Genomic DNA, 16123 nt, shown 5'->3' on the forward strand with positions numbered 1-16123 from the left:
TTCCAGATATCGTCTGTGGGTGGACTCCTGTGCCGAGATGTTTGGGGGCCTTGATATCTGTGCTGTGAAAGCCGTCCACGGAAAAGATGGTAACGACTACATTATCGAGGTCAGTTCATTCTTAGCAAGTACTGTATAAGCAAATGGAACAGTATCTCTAGGCCTTCTCCTTCAGGGTAAAAAAAACACAAGACATATCTCAAATAAACAGACAGCCCATATCATGATCAGTGTATGTGTGCCTAATAAATATTTGCCAACCTACATGCAGCTAGAGGTATGTTATAGTTGTCAAATATTCTGAAGAATGTTCAGACAACATGTGGTGTTCAACGTGTATGCTAACCCAGTTGAATTGCATGAGTTATAATAAACTCTTTAAACAGAGCGTGAGTAACAATGGATGATGATGAAAGATCATGTCAATTCCAGAAATATGTTGATTAAATCAGATTTCTCTGGTGGGCGATATCATTTTCAAAGTCATCATGAAGTAATAGATTGCATTGACAGACAAGAGTTGGCGGGCGATGGTGGAGGAAGAGGGCCTAGCCAGGATAGATCAGGCATGATCAGTCTGAGTCAGAGCAATGAAACACAACGATCTGAATTCAAACAAAGGCATGGCTAGCTGGCTGCCCACGCTGTCCGTATGTCCGTCTGTCTGTCTGTCTAGCTGTCTGTCTGTTTGTATGTTTGTCTGAAGTCATAGATACCTGAGGAACACAGCTTTTCTGATGTTCATTAGTTTTCCTCAGTTGGTTCAAATAGCAAAACAGAGGAAAGGATATAGGGAGGACCATAGATATGAAATATAGTGTTCAATTCTGTGGGGAGGACCATGTGTATTCAAACCTTTGAAACTCAAGGGTCAAATAGACAGACAGACCAACATAGTGAGAAACAGAGATCTTATCACTGGAATGAGTTGTGGTACACCTACAGTGCCTATAGAAAGTCTACACCACCCTTGGATTTCTTCACATTTTATTATGTTACAAAGTGCAATTTAATTGTTTTTTTCGTCAACGATCTAAACAAAATATGTCAAAGTGGAAGATTTTTTGTTCTCTTTTAAGATGAATGGAAAATAAATCACTAATATATCTTGATTAGATAAGTATTCACCCCCTGAGACAAAACATGTTAGAAACACCTTTTCCCAGCGATTACAGCTGTGAGTCTTCTTGGGTAAGTATAATAAGAGCTTTGCACACCTGTATTGTGCAATATTCGCCCATTATTCTTTTCAAAATTCTTCAAGCTCTGTCAAGGTGTTTGGGGATCATGGCTAGTCAGCAATTTTCAAGTCTTGCCATCGATTTTCAAGCAGATTACAATCAAAACCACTCAAACTTTAACGGTCTTCTTGGTAAGCAACTCCAGTGTAGATTTGGCTTTGTGTTGTAGGTTATTGTCCAGCTGAAAGGTGAATTCCTCTCCAAGTGTCTGGTGTAAAGTAGACTGAAGCAGGTTTTCCTCTAGGATTTTGCCTGTGCTTAGCTTCATCCCGTTTATTTTCATCCTGAAATACTCCCCAGTCTTTGCCGATGTCAAGCACACCCATATCATGATGAAAGTAAGGAGCCAGTTACCCAGTGATGTGTTGTGTTGGATTTGCCCCAAACATAAGGCTTTGCATTTAGGCCAAAAAGTGTATTCCTTCGCCGTGTTTTTCTACAGTATTACTTTAGTGCCTTGTTCAAATCAAATCAAATCAAATTGTATTGGTCACATACACGTGTTTAGCAGATGTTATTGCGGGTGTAGCGAAATGCTTGTGTTTCTAGCTCCGACAGTGCAGTATATCTAACAAGTAAATCTAACAATTTCACAACATATACCCAATAAACACATTCTAACTAAAGCAATGGAATTAAGAATATATAAATGAATATATAGACGAGCAATGTCAGATCGGCATAGACTAAGATACAGTTGAATAGTATAGAATATAGTATATACATATGAGATGAGTAATGCAAGATATGAAAACATTAAAAGTGGCCAGTGATTTCTAATCTATGTATATAGGCAGCAGCCTCTAATGTGCTAGTGAATGCTATTTAACACTCTGATGGCCTTAAGATAGAAGCTGTTTTTCAGTCTCTCGGTCCCAGCTTTGATGCACCTGTACTGACCTCGCCTTCTGGATGATAGCGGGGTGAACAGGCAGTGGCTCGGGTGGTTGTTGTCCTTGATGATCTTTTTGGCCTTCCTGTGACATCGGGTGCTGTAGGTGTCCTGGAGGGCGGGTAGTTTGCCCCCGGTGATGCATTGGGCAGACCGCACCACCCTCTGGAGAGCCCTGCGGTTGCAGGCGGTGATACAGCCCGACAGGATGCTCTCAATTGTGCATCTGTAAAAGTTTGAGGGTTTTAGGTGCCAAGCCAACTTTCTTCAGCCTCCTGAGGTTGAAGAGGCGCTGTTGCCCCTTCTTCACCACACTGTCTGTGTGGGTGGACCATTTCAGTTTGTCAGTGATGTGTACGCTGAGGAACTTGAAGCGTTCCACCTTCTGCACTGCGGTCCCGTCGATGTGGATAGGGGGGTGCTCCCTTTGCTGTTTCCTGAAGTCCACGATCATCTCCTTTGTTTTGTTGACGTTGAGTGAGAGGTTATTTTCCTGGCACCACACTCCCAGAGCCCTCACCTCCTCCCTGTAGGCTGTCTCGTCATTGTTGGTAATCAAGCCTACTACTGTTGTCGTCTGCAAACTTGATGATTGAGTTGGAGGCGTGCTTGGCCACGCTGTCATGGGTGAACAGGGAGTACAGGAGGGGGCTGAGCGCGCACCTTTGTCGATCAGCGAAGTGGAGGTGTTGTTTCCTACCTTCACCACCTGGGGCGGCCAGTCAGGAAGTCCAGGACCCAGTTGCACATGACAGGGTTCTGACCCAGGGCCTCAAGCTTAATGATGAGCTTGGAGGGTACTATGGTGTTGAATGCTGAGCTATAGTCAATGAACAGCATTCTTACATAGGTATTCCTCTTGTCCAGATGGAATAGTGCAGTGTGCAGTGTGATAGCGATTGCATCGTCTGTGGATCTATTGGGGCGGTAAGCAAATTGAAGTGGGTCTAGGGTGGCAGGTAAGGTAGAGGTGATATGATCCTTGACTAGTCTCTCAAAGCACTTCATGATGACAGAAGTGAGTGCTACGGGGCGATTAGTCATTTAGTTCAGTTACCTTTGCTTTTTTGGGTACAGGGACAATGGTGGCCATCTTGAAGCATGTGGGGACAGCAGGCTGGGATAGGGAGAGATTGAATATGTCTGTAAACACACCAGCCAGCTGGTCTGCACATGCTCTGAGGAAGCGGCTAGGGATGCCATCTGAGCCGGCAGCCTTGCGAGGGTTAACACGCTTAAATGTCTCACTCACGTCAGCCACGGAGAAGAGCCCACAGTCCTTGGTAGCGGGCCGCGTCGGTGGCACTGCATTATCCTCAAAGCGGGCGAAGAAGGTGTTTAGCTTGTCCGAAAGCAAGACGTCGGTGTCCACGTCTCGTGTCTGAGCCATTGAATTGTGACTCCACATTGTCCCTATACTGACGTTTTGCCTGTTTGATTGCCTTGCGGAGGGAATAATTACACCGTTTTTTATTCTGCCATATTTCCAGTCACCTTGCCATGATTAAATGCGGTGGTTCGCGCTTTCAGTTTTGCGCGAATGCTGCCATCTATCCACGGTTTCTGGTTAGGGTAGGTTTTAATAGTCACAGTGGGTACAACATCTCCTATACACTTCCTGATAAACTCAGTCACCGTATCAGTATATACGTCAACATTATTCTCTGAAGCTACCCGGAACATATCCCAGTCCGCGTGATCAAAACAATCTTGAAGCGTGGATTCCGATTGGTCAGACCAGCGTTGAATAGTCCTTAGCATGGGTACTTCCTGTTTGAGTTTCTGCCTATAGGAAGGGAGAAGGAAAGTGGAGTCGTGGTCAGATTTGCCAAAAGGAGGGTGGGGAGGGCCTTGTATGCATCCCGGAAGTTGGAGTAGCAGTGGTCGAGTGTTTTAGCAGCGCGAGTACTACAGTCGATGTGTTGATAGAACTTCGGTAGCCTTTTCCTCAAATTTGCTTTGTTAAAATCCCCAGCTACAATAAATGCAGCCTCGGGATACAGTTTAAGTCGGAAGTTTACATACACCTTAGCCAAATACATTTAAACTCAGTTTTTCACAATTCCTGACATTTAATCCTAGTAAAAACTCCCTGTCTTAGGTCAGTTAGGATCACCACTTTATTTTAAGATTGTGAAATGTCAGAATAATAATAGAGAGTGATTTATTTCAGCTTTTATTTCTTTCATCACATTCCCAGTGGGTCAGAAGTTTACATACACTCAATTAGTATTTGGTAGCATTGCCTTTAAATTGTCTAACTTGGGTCAAACGTTCTGGGTAGCCTTCCACAAGCTTCCCACAATAAGTTGGGTGAATTATGGCCCATTCCTCCTGACAGAGCTGGTGTAACTGAGTCAGGTTTGTAGGCCTCCTTGCTCGCACACGCTTGCTCGCACAAGTATGCTTGGGGTCATTGTCCATTTGGAAGACCCATTTGCGACCAAGCTTTAACTTCCTGACTGATGTCTTGAGATGTTGCTTCAATATATCCACATAATTTTCCTTCCTCATGATGCCATCTATTTTGTGAAGTGCACCAGTCCCTCCTGCAGCAAAGCACCCCCACAGCATGATGCTGCCACCCCCGTGCTTCACAGTTGGGATGGTGTTCTTCGGCTTGCAAGCAACCCCCATTTTCCTCCAAACATAACGATGGTCATAATGGCCAAACAGTTCTATTTTTGTTTCATCAGACCAGAGGACATTTATCCAAAAACCACGATCTTTGTCCCCATGTGCAGTTGCAAACCATAGTCTGGCTTTTTTATGGCGGTTTTGGAGTAGTGGCTTCTTCCTTGCCGAGCGGCCTTTCAGGTTATTTCGATATAGGACTCGTTTTACTGTGGATATAGATACTTTTGTACCTGTTTCCTCCAGCATCTTCACAAGGTCCTTTGCTGTTGTTCTGGGATTGATTTGCACTTTTCACACCAAAGTACATTAATCTCTAGGAGACAGAACGCGTCTCCTTCCTGAGCGGTATGATGGCTGTGTGGTCCCATGGTGTTTATACTTGCGTACTATTGTTTGTACAGATGAACATGGTACCTTCAGGCGTTTGGAAATTGCTCCCAAGGATGAACCAGACTTGTGGAGGTCTACAATTTTTTTTTCTGAGGTTTTGGCTGATTTATTTTCATTTTCCCATGATGTCAAGCAAAGAGGCACTGAGTTTGGTAGGCCTTGAAATACATCCACAGGTACACCTCCAATTGACTCAAATAATGTCAATTAGCCTATCAGAAGCTTCTAAAGCCAAGACATCATTTTCTGGAATTTTCCAAGATGTTTAAAGGCACAGTCAACTTAGTGTATGTAAACTTCAGACCCACTGGTATTGTGATACAGTGAATTATAAGTGAAATAATCTGTCTGTAAACAATTGTTGGAAAAATTACTTGTGTCATGCACAAAGTAGATGTCCTAACCGACTTGCCAAAACTATAGTTTGTTAACAAGAAATTTGTGGAGTGGTTGAAAAACAAGTTTTAATGACTCCAACCTAAGTGTATGTAAACTTCCGACTTCAACTGTATGTGGTGTCCAGTTTGCATAAAGTCCAGTGAAGTTCTTTGAGGGCCGTCGTGGTATCGGCTTGAGGGGGGATAGACACGGCCATGACTATAACCGAAGAAAATTATCTTGGGAAATAATACGGTCTGCATTTGATTGTGAGGTATTCTAGGTCGGGTGAACAAAAATACTTGAGTTCCTGTATGTTATCACAATTACACCATGAGTCGTTAATCATAAAACATACACCTCCGCCCTTCTGCTTCCCGGAGAGATATTTATTCCTGTCTGTGCGATGAACTGAGAACCCAACTGGCTGGACCGACTCGGACAGTATATCCCGAGAGAGCCATGTTTCCTTGAAACAGAGTATGTTACAATCCCTGATGACTCTCTGGAAAGAAACCCTCGCCCTGCGCTCGTCAACTTTATTATCCAGAGACTGAACATTAGCGAGTAATATACTCTGAAGCGGTGGGTGTTGTGCACGCCTCCTGAGTCGGACTAGAAGACCGCGCTGAGTACCTCTCCTCCGGCATTGTTTTGGGTCGGCCTCTGGAATCAGTTCAATTGCCCTGGGGGGTGCGAACAAAGGATCCGCTTCGGGAAAGTCGTATTCCTGGTCGTAATGCTGTTAGTGCAGTTGAGTTACCGCCACTCTGATATCCAAAAGTTCTTCCTGGCTGTATGTAATAACACAACATTTTTTGGGGGCTAATAACATAAGAAATAATACATAAAAAAAACTAAATACTGCAAAGTTTCCTAAGAGCTAGAAGCAAGGCAGCCATTTTCTGTTACCTGCATACATATGCATGTTTTGGATTATTTTTCCAATATTTCTATTCAGTATATTTGTATTCTTATTTTCACTCTGTAATTTAGGCCATTATTGTGGAGTCACTACAATGTTGTTGATCCATCCTCAGTTTTCTCCCATCACTGCCATTGAACTCTGTAGCCGTTTTAAAATCACCAATGGCCTCATGGTGACATCCCTAAGCAGTTTCCTTCCTGCAGCTCAGTTCAGAAGGATGACTGCATCTTTGATGTCTGTGTATGCTTAAAGATATATTCAATGTCTGATTTGTTATTGTTACCAATCACTGCCCTTCTTTAAGAGGCTTTCGAAAAGCTCCCTGGTCTTTGAAGTTGAATCTGTGCTTAAAATTAATACTTGAATGAGGGACCTTACAGATGTATGTATGGAGGACAGAGGAAGGAGTAGTCCATATAATTTATGTGATTTGTTATGCCAAATGTTACTTCTGCACTAATTTAGGCTTGCCTAAACAAATACTTATGCAACAACTATTTTAGTTATAGAATTTTTATTAATTTGTAAAAATGTGTAAAATTTTATTTTCACTTTTACATTACAACATTTACAATTAAAATCTATTTCAATTCCACTTTGTAACGCAACAAAATTGGAAAAAGTTCAAAGGGTTGTAGACTTTCTATAGGCACTGTATTTAACTGATAAATGTGACCGACTGGCTCGATTCGGTCTTATGTAGCAACATTTAAATTATGTTTTTTTACATTGGATAAAAGTGGAGACTCAGAGGTAGAAAATGGTCTGTCATACACTACAGTTGAGGAACAATGGGGAAGTAATTCTGCTTTGAAAGTTGATAAACTTATAACCCCATTTTTGAGAAAATGGCTCTTGAAAGTTTTGGTACACATACTGGAGAGCTCTTCTTTGTTTACACCCATTCAGCATCATTCACACCCTCTTAAGCCTTAGCCCCACCCATCTCTTTAAGGATTCACATGTGAGGCCATGTGCTAAACAGAGTGAGTACGGTAGTATACTAAACAAACAAAGATTTCAACACTAAAGGCTGGTTTATACTACGTCTATTGACATGTCTGTAGATAGTTGTCGCAGTGACATCATGAACATTCTATTGTCGTCTGACATCAAACTTGTCATTGTCGTTATGAAAAAGTATAAACACAAAAATGACAGGCTGCATTACATCAGCATTCTGGTGGTCCAAAATAGAGTAAATGGTGTATTTTAACGCCAATAAACCCATCCGTTTAAAAATGAATTTAGTATATGTCAATCTAGCAAACCAGGCAACTAAAAGCAACTTTCTAAACAATGTTTTGGTTTGTTTCTAGCTTGTTAGCTGGCTAGCTAGTTCAAATAATGACCATATCATATAGCTGACAATGTCTTAACTTTAGCTCATTTATATTAATTATTACAGGAAAATAAACTCACAACAGTCATTATTTAAGTTAATGGTGAGCTAATTATAGAAAATAACTTACGTTTGTGATTGTGACTAAATAAAAGCAGGGCATTCTACGGGAGAATTTTAGAACTTGGACACTGTTTCGTTAGCCTAACGTTATGTCCTAATTTGACTTTTGTGCAGGTCATGTTGTTCTTCGCATTACCATCTCTGGTAAACACACACTATATCAAATCAAAGTGTATTTGTCACATGCACAGGATACAGAAAGTGTAAACGGTACAGTGAAATGATATATGAGTCTTTTGTTTAGACATGTAGCTAGCTAGCTAAACAATGAACCACACTCCCAACTCATAACGTTAATACCGTGCATGAATCTGCAGGTAGCTAACCAACTAGGTTCAATGTTAGCTAGCTAGCTAACATTTGGCTATAATTAGCAATGCAAATGGCTCTGCGAAATGAATAATATTACTACACAGATCATACACGTAACGTTAGCTAGCGAGCCAACCAGCTTACGTTAGCTAGCTAACAGTACGCTATAACTTGCAATGAAAACAACTTAATTTTTTTTTGAAATGTATAATATCTGAAAATGTAGCTAGCTAGACTCTTACATGGATGAACGCTTCTCCCTCTCTGTCTCGGATGCCATGGTTGCCCTTAGTTTGAAGATGTAATCCGGAGACAGGTGTTCTATACAAAAGCCTTCTGTGTGTTCTCTTTTCGACTCCCTCTGCATATTTGCAATCAAACTGCATAATTTTTGTCCATCTCCTTAGCTATCATACTCTGCTTCCACCGGGCATTCTACTGATTTAAAAACTCGGCCCTCCAGAAAGTGGAGAGTAACACTTTTGCAGTTCTTCATGATATATTTGAGAAAAAAAAGCAGCTTTAGAAAGGATTACCTACATACACTGAGCAGCTCATGTTATAGACAGAAGTGTGATACATGGCCGACAAATCCGAACTAATCTCTCGGCATTTCCAGCCTATCCATTATCTCAGCCAATCATGGCTAGCTGTAGGTTCCTGTCTTTTTCCGAAGCTAAACCAACTAGGTTCGTAATTTAACAATTTTATTCCTATTTAAGATGGCATACAAGTTTGTTATTAAAGCACATGAAAGTTCACATGTTCCAGAAGGCATTTCTGCCAAAAAATTAATTTTGTAAAAAATTTATGTTTACCTTAAAATGCCTCTCCTGTGAAGTAGTTTCCTGAAATGAGTCACAAATGATCATCGCATTCCCAGTGGTCTTTGTGTCTTCTAGTTAAAAACCCTTGCCCAATTTCAAGGGTTAAAGCACCTGCAGTTAGATCACTACCAAGCCACTGACTTGGGAGAACCACCCAATGAGTGGTACAATAAGTGCCTCTGTGCGACAGACATTATCACCCCATAACAACCTCTGGCTGGGTTTATTTTGGGCTGCTGGGCAGCACGGCACAGTGAGCACTTGTTGCTGTAGAACACATCTGTTTAAAAGGAGCAGATACACCGTTACACCGACCAGGCACTTCCTGTTGTTCCACTTAGCTCACATCAACTCCAGATGAGGCCTTTAGCTACACACATGCACAATACACATGCAACACATACATAGACACAGAGATAACTGCATTGCCCTAACCTGACGTTATTGGACAAGCGATGAAACGCAGACACACACACATACACACAGTGTAAAAATAAGCTTCGGCAGACAGAGATACGTGCATGGTCGTGACCTGACGTACTGTATTGGGACTGGTAAAAACACACCGTCTCAGTGCTTAGGTAGCCCCATCTCTCACAACCAGCCCAGCCTCTTGTTTCCTCCAGACAAGCCTGGTTTATCTCCTCTCACATGGCAGCTTATGGACTGACCAGTGGGAAGAGGAAGGGGTGGGATGGGAGGAAGAGGAAAGAGCTGGTTGTGTCAGAGTGTGTGTCCATATGGTATGTGTTTATGTGTGTGTCTGTGCTATGGATTGGACAATAGAGACAATTCAGAGGGGTGCATGCGTGCGCACGTGTCTGTTTGTGCGCGTGTATGCATGCGTATGTGTGCTCGCTCGCACCTGTGTGTGTGTGGTGCACACCTGCACAGTTGATTTACAGTGCAACTGGCAGCTGTTGTGAGTAACTGTCCCTGGTGCAGCTGAACCCATTTGTAAGCCACTGTGTTTGATGAATAGTTCTGTTCCCAGTGTTAATGTATTTCATATAGCAGGTATTACCTATACTTTTGATCTTATGGAAAACACAACAGAATTGATTTACTATGCTAATTTAACCTACTTTTCTTGGTTGCATTCCATAAATCATTGGACTTTTCCAGTTGCAGAGGGTGATTAGACATAATTTCAGTGCTAACCTGTTTGTGATACCATAGTATAACTTTGTCCAAAACACATTTTCTGGCATTCTTCAACGGTCCTTATTAAATATAAGTCATTAAACTCAATGTACCAATGAAAGGAGGAAATTAAGGACAAGCATACAATGGATTCCTCTGTGCTTTTCCTCTAAACACATTACCATGTACTAATACAGCAATGGAAGTTAGGGAACACTCATGAATGTTAGTTAAAATGAGATAAACACTTCATAATGGGTTTATATTAAAACCGGTAAAACAACAGGAATGTTCTCATACAGGAACCGAAACCAGTTTTGCTTTCAATGACCTTTAACCTTGAGAGATTACTGATGTGACCCCAAAATGTTTTAGCTTTTACTTATTCACATAAACAGTTTTTGAAAATGGTTGAGAAGAAGGGTATTTCCGATCTGCATCGTCATCACAGATCACACACACATCACTCTCCAATGTGGTTTGTTTATGTGCAATCCCCTCGTGGGCAGTTAGATGAAAAATTACCTCTCATCCCGTTGTCTTTGATACATACTGACACATACGGCCCAGTGCTCTGAGATGTCCATATTTAGCCTGCTCTCAAACATACATCACATTCTCTCTTAACCTGATGTTTCTAGGGTGGAGGCCAGCCTTCCACCCACCCATCTGTCATCCACTTTCTCTCTTCCCATTGTAGGAAGGGCTTATAACCAATGCGGCTATTGCAGGAAATCTCCACAGGCTCTCCTGAGACTCTGTGTGTGTGTGTGTGACACACTGCATTCTTATTTGAACGGCCCCCGGGTCTTAGAGGTCTGAGACAGACAGGGACTGCAGCAGTTACACAGTCACGTAACAATGTTCCGTGACAAGAAGAGTTCTACACACACACACACACACACACTGTGGCGGCAGGTAGCCTAGTGGTTTTGCCGGTAACTGAAAAGTCGCTAGTTTGAATCCCAGAGGCGACGAGGTGAAAAATATGTCTGTGCCCTTGAGCAAGGCACTTAACCTTAATTGCTCCAGCGTCACCGTTGATAATGGCAGACATTGGCCGTGACCCGACTCTCCGAGGGTCACATGTTTTATAAGCGCACAACAAATTACACACACCTCTCCACTTGGTGGAATTTAATTAGTGTGAATGGGAACATAGCAATATTGCACGTCCCTAACAGTGGGAACCTGTTTGTGTTCCAGACAGCCATTACACATGGTGACACTTCCCATTAATGAAAAGTAATGGCTGTTTACATTCGCTTCATATAGAATCCACTGGTACTGATCTCAACATGTGGGTCATTCCACCAATCCGGTGCCTTCTGAGAAGTGTAACTTCGTCATTTAAAAAAAATATTTCCCCAAATTTGTACATTTTGTTGCAAAGAGCAAGAACAATTTCATGACATGTTTTCAGATCTCGAGGTTAAATACAAAAATGACTATAGTAACAGGGTTGACGATTTAATCTTAAATCAGACATAAATCCCCTTGTAACAGGGGAATGGAAGCTTGTTGTGTGCAACAGGGAGTGGCAATTTAATGCAAGCTTCACAAAAAAATGTCAATTGTTAAAACATTTCTAGTCTGTATCTATGGGAATTCCGGGAAGCCTGGGGAAGTTCCATGGCAGAAATCGGCTAAAGAGGGGTCGGAACCCGGTGTAAATTAGTGATGCCTCCAATACATCAAACCATTCAAATGCCTTGCTTTGGTAGAGCTCCAAAGGTGCTCACCAGATTAGTGCCGTAGGAGCAACAGTGCGTGAGGACAAATAAATTCAACAAAACATTTTAGAACGTTTGTGGCACGCTGTTTTTCACAGCATTTCTCTGTTATTTTGAGATGAGCTAAAGCTGCAGCAAGAGGGGAGAAATGGTCTACAATGCTGGCCATATCAATATTTTTAATTTTGACGTTTCTGCAGTGTTATTTGGCTGTAAAGGCTAGCATGAGGGACAAGAAGTACATAGCCACAATGAGGTTTGTTTTGAGAAAAGTCAACTAACCTTGTAAGCTACCTAAGTATAACTAACTAACTAGCTAGCTACTAGCTAGATCACTTTCTCTCACGATTATAAAGCCAACAAAATGTTAATAAAAACAGCATATTATTGGCTGTGTTGGCCCAGTCGCTAGCTTATCCAGGGTCAGTGATACATAGAGCTATGGGAACAACTGCAATAATTTTGCAAGCAACATTGCTAAAATGAATAAAATAAAATAATTCAAATAAAATGTTTCCTGTAATGCTCATCTCCTGTAACCTAATTGGCATCTCCTTATTTTCATTCTGTACCTAAATTACAAGTGTTGGATTTACACTAAACAATTGTACATGTCAGCACATAAAAGGCATGTACAAAATCTGGTATATGGTTTGCCTCATATACATTGTCTACTGGTATCATTTTAAATTTAAGAACATATCTCAACATGTAAACAATGTGTGAGTTTAGCTGCTTCAGATGACCGATGCCCAGAAGGCCAGTAATGCCATCATACTGTAGGCCTATGGCTGCATTGTCGATGCATGACATATGATAAGCTGCAAAATGGATTCACATAGCTGATATACTGAGAGAGAGTGACAATCAAATAAAACAGATTGGAGATCTTACAACTAGACAAAAAGGAAATGTTCATTTGAGAGTACAACACAGAAACACAGACACCGAGACAGGATTGTGATATGTGATTAATCAACATTGACACTAGTTCATTTTGAATTATAGTTTAACAATTAAAACAAGTTTAAACACTACACTGTGGCAGGTAGGCTAGCGGTTAAGAGGGTTGTGCCAGAAACTCAAAGGTTGCGTGTTCGAATCCCTGAGCCGACTAGGTGAAAAATCTGTCGATGTGCCCTTGAGCAAGGTACTTAACCCTTTTTGCTCTTGTAAGTCGCTCTGGATAAGAGCGTCTGCTAAATGACTAAAATGTAAAGAATCAACACTTCATGACTTCAAAATGTACAAATTAGCTAACTCGTATGTAAAGATTAGTCTAAAAAACAATAGATAATTGAGTAGTAACAAGTAGGCTATTATTACTAAAGCACCATTTCAGGTAAACAAAAAAAACTCCATACCAGCAGTGGCCAACCTTGCTTCACTGATCCCTGATAAACTGGGTGAGTAGACTCCAACCCATCAATAGCACACTTGATTATCAACTCATTAGATTTGATAAGTTGAATCAGGTGTGTTATTGCTGGATTTAAACAGAACCTGGCACACCCAGCAGACCTCCAGCAGGGTTGGCCTGATCCAATTGTAATAGGTTTATACACTGTGTGATGTTTGACTGTATTTTTTGTATACAACATTTGCTAACATACAGTGCATTCGGAAAGTATTCAGACAGACAGTGTCACCAGCAAAACACCCCCACACCATAACACCTCCTCCTCCATGCTTTACGGTGGGAACTACACATGCAGAGATCATACGTTCACCCACACCGCGTCTCACAAAGACACGGTGGTTGGAACCAAAAATCTCCAATTTGGCCTCCAGACCAAATGACACATTTCCACCGGTCTAATGTCCATTGCTCGTGTTTCTTGGCCCAAGCAGGTCTCTTCTTCTTATTGGTGTCCTTTAGTAGTGGTTTCTTTGCAGCAATTCGACCATGAAGGCCTGATTCACACAGTCCCCTCTGAACAGTTGCTGTTGATGTGTCTGTGACTTGAACTCTGTGAAGCATTTATTTGGGCTGCAATTTCTGAGGCTGATAACTCTAATTAACTTATCCTCTGCAGCAGAGGTAAATCTGGGTCTTCCATTCCTGTGGTGGTCCTCATGAGAGCCTTTTTCGTCATAGCTCTTCATGGTTTTTGCGACTGCACTTGAAGAAACGTTCAAAGTTCTTGAAATGTTCCGTATTGACTGACCTTCATGTCTTAAAGTAATGATGGACTGTTGTTTCTCTTTGCTTATTTGAGCTGTTCTTGCCATAATATGGACTTGGTCTTTTACCAAATAGGGCTATCTTCTGTATACCCCCCCTAACTTGTCACAACACAACTGATTGGCTCAAACGCATTAAGAAAGAAAGAAATACCACAAATTAACTTTTAAGAAGGCACACCTGTTAATTGAAATGAATTCCAGGTGACTACCTCATGAAGCTGGTTGAGAGAATGCCAAGAGTGTGCAAAGCTGTCATCAAGGCAATGGGTGGCTATTTGAAGAATCTCAAATATTAAATATATTTTTATTTGTTTAACACGTTTATGGTTACTACATGATTCCATATGTGTTATTTCATAGTTTTGATGTCTTCACTATTATTCCACAATGTAAAACATTTTAAAAATAAAGAAAAACCCTTGAATAAATAGGTGTGTCCAAACTTTTGACTGGTAGTGTAAGTATTCAGACCCTTTACTCAGTACTTTGTTGAAACACCTTTGGCAGCGATTACAGCCTCAAGTCTTCTTGGGTATGACGCTACAAGCTTGGCACACCTGTATTTGGGGAGTTTCTCCCATTCTTCACTGCAGATCCTGTCAAGCTCTGTCAGGTTGGATGGGGAGCATAGCTGCACACCTATTTTCAGACATCTCCAGAGATGTTTATCGGGTTCAAGTCCGGGCTCTGGCTGGGCCACTCAAGGACATTCAGAAACTTGTCCCGAAGCCACTCCTGAGTTGTCTTGGCTGTGTGCTTAGGGTCGTTGTCCTGTTGGAAGGTGAACCTTCGCCCCAGTCTGAGGGTCTGAGCGCTCTGGAGCAGGTTTTCATCAAGGATCTCTCTGTACTTTGCTCCGTTCATCTTTTCCTCGATCTTGACTAGTCTCCCAGTCCCTGCCGATGAAAAACATCCCCGCAGCATGATGCTGCCACCACCATGCTTCACCGTAGGGATGGTGCCAGGTTTTCTCCAGACGTGATGCTTGGCATTCAGGCCAAAGAGTTCCATCTTGGTTTCATCAGACCAGAGAATCTAGTTTCCTATGGTCTGAGAGTCTTTAGGTGCCTTTTGGCAAACTCCAAGCGGGCTGTCATGTGCCTTTTACTGAGGAGTGGCTTCCGTCTGGCCACTCTACCATAAAGGCCTGATTGGTGGAGTGCTGCAGAGATGGTTGTCCTTCTGGAAGGTTCTCCCATCTCCACAGAGAAACTCTGGAGCTCTGTCAGAGTGATCATCGGGTCACCTCCCTGACCAAGGCTCTTCTCCCCCGATTGCTCAGTTTGGCCAGCGGCCAGGTCTAGGAAGAGTCTTGGTGGTTCCAAATTTCTTCTATTTAAGAATGATGGAGGCCACTGTGTTTTTGGGACCTTCAATGCTGCAGAAATGTTTCGGTACCCTTCCCCAGATCTATGCCTTGACACAATCCTGTCTCTGAGTTCTACAGACAATTCCTTCGTCCTCATGGCTTGATGTTTCCTCTGACATGCACTGTCAACTGTGGGACCTTATATAGACAGGTGTGTGCCTTTCCAAATCATGTCCAATCAATTGAATTTAACACAGGTGGACTCCAATCAAGTTGTAGAAAAATCTCAATGATGATCACTGGAAACAGGATGCACCTGAGCTCAATTTCAAGTCTAATAGCAAAGGGTCTGAATACTTATGTAAATAAGGTATTTCTGTTTTATTTTTAATACATTTGCAAAAAATTCTAAATACCTGTTTTCACTTTCTCATTATGTGGTATTGTGTGTAGATTGAGGGGAAAAAATGTATTTAATCTATTTTAGATTAAGGCTGTAACGTTAAAAAAAAGTCAAGGGGTCTGAATACTTTCCGAATGCATTGTAGGTAGGCCTACACATATAACTCATGGCATATAGGATATAACCTTAATCTTTTGGAACATCCATTGGGACCTCTCTCTTCATCTGCAACAGGCTTTCATAGCTTTCCATATCTGAGGACAGAACAAAAATCACAA

General features: G+C 41.8%; 1 protein-coding gene across 4 annotated transcripts in view; it reads left to right on the forward strand.

The window, feature by feature from the left end:
* Positions 1–16123, forward strand: part of LOC121543698 (synapsin-3-like) — a 169504-nt gene that overhangs the window by 135656 nt on the left and 17725 nt on the right. For all 4 annotated transcript variants that reach the window (XM_041853834.2, XM_041853832.2, XM_041853831.2 and 1 more), the window contains one exon: positions 7–109. In XM_041853834.2, the coding sequence (XP_041709768.1) occupies positions 7–109 (103 nt within the window). The remainder of the gene's footprint in view (positions 1–6; positions 110–16123) is intronic.

The sequence above is a fragment of the Coregonus clupeaformis genome, chromosome 28 (assembly GCF_020615455.1).
Source record: "Coregonus clupeaformis isolate EN_2021a chromosome 28, ASM2061545v1, whole genome shotgun sequence".
Classification (NCBI taxonomy): domain Eukaryota; kingdom Metazoa; phylum Chordata; class Actinopteri; order Salmoniformes; family Salmonidae; genus Coregonus; species Coregonus clupeaformis.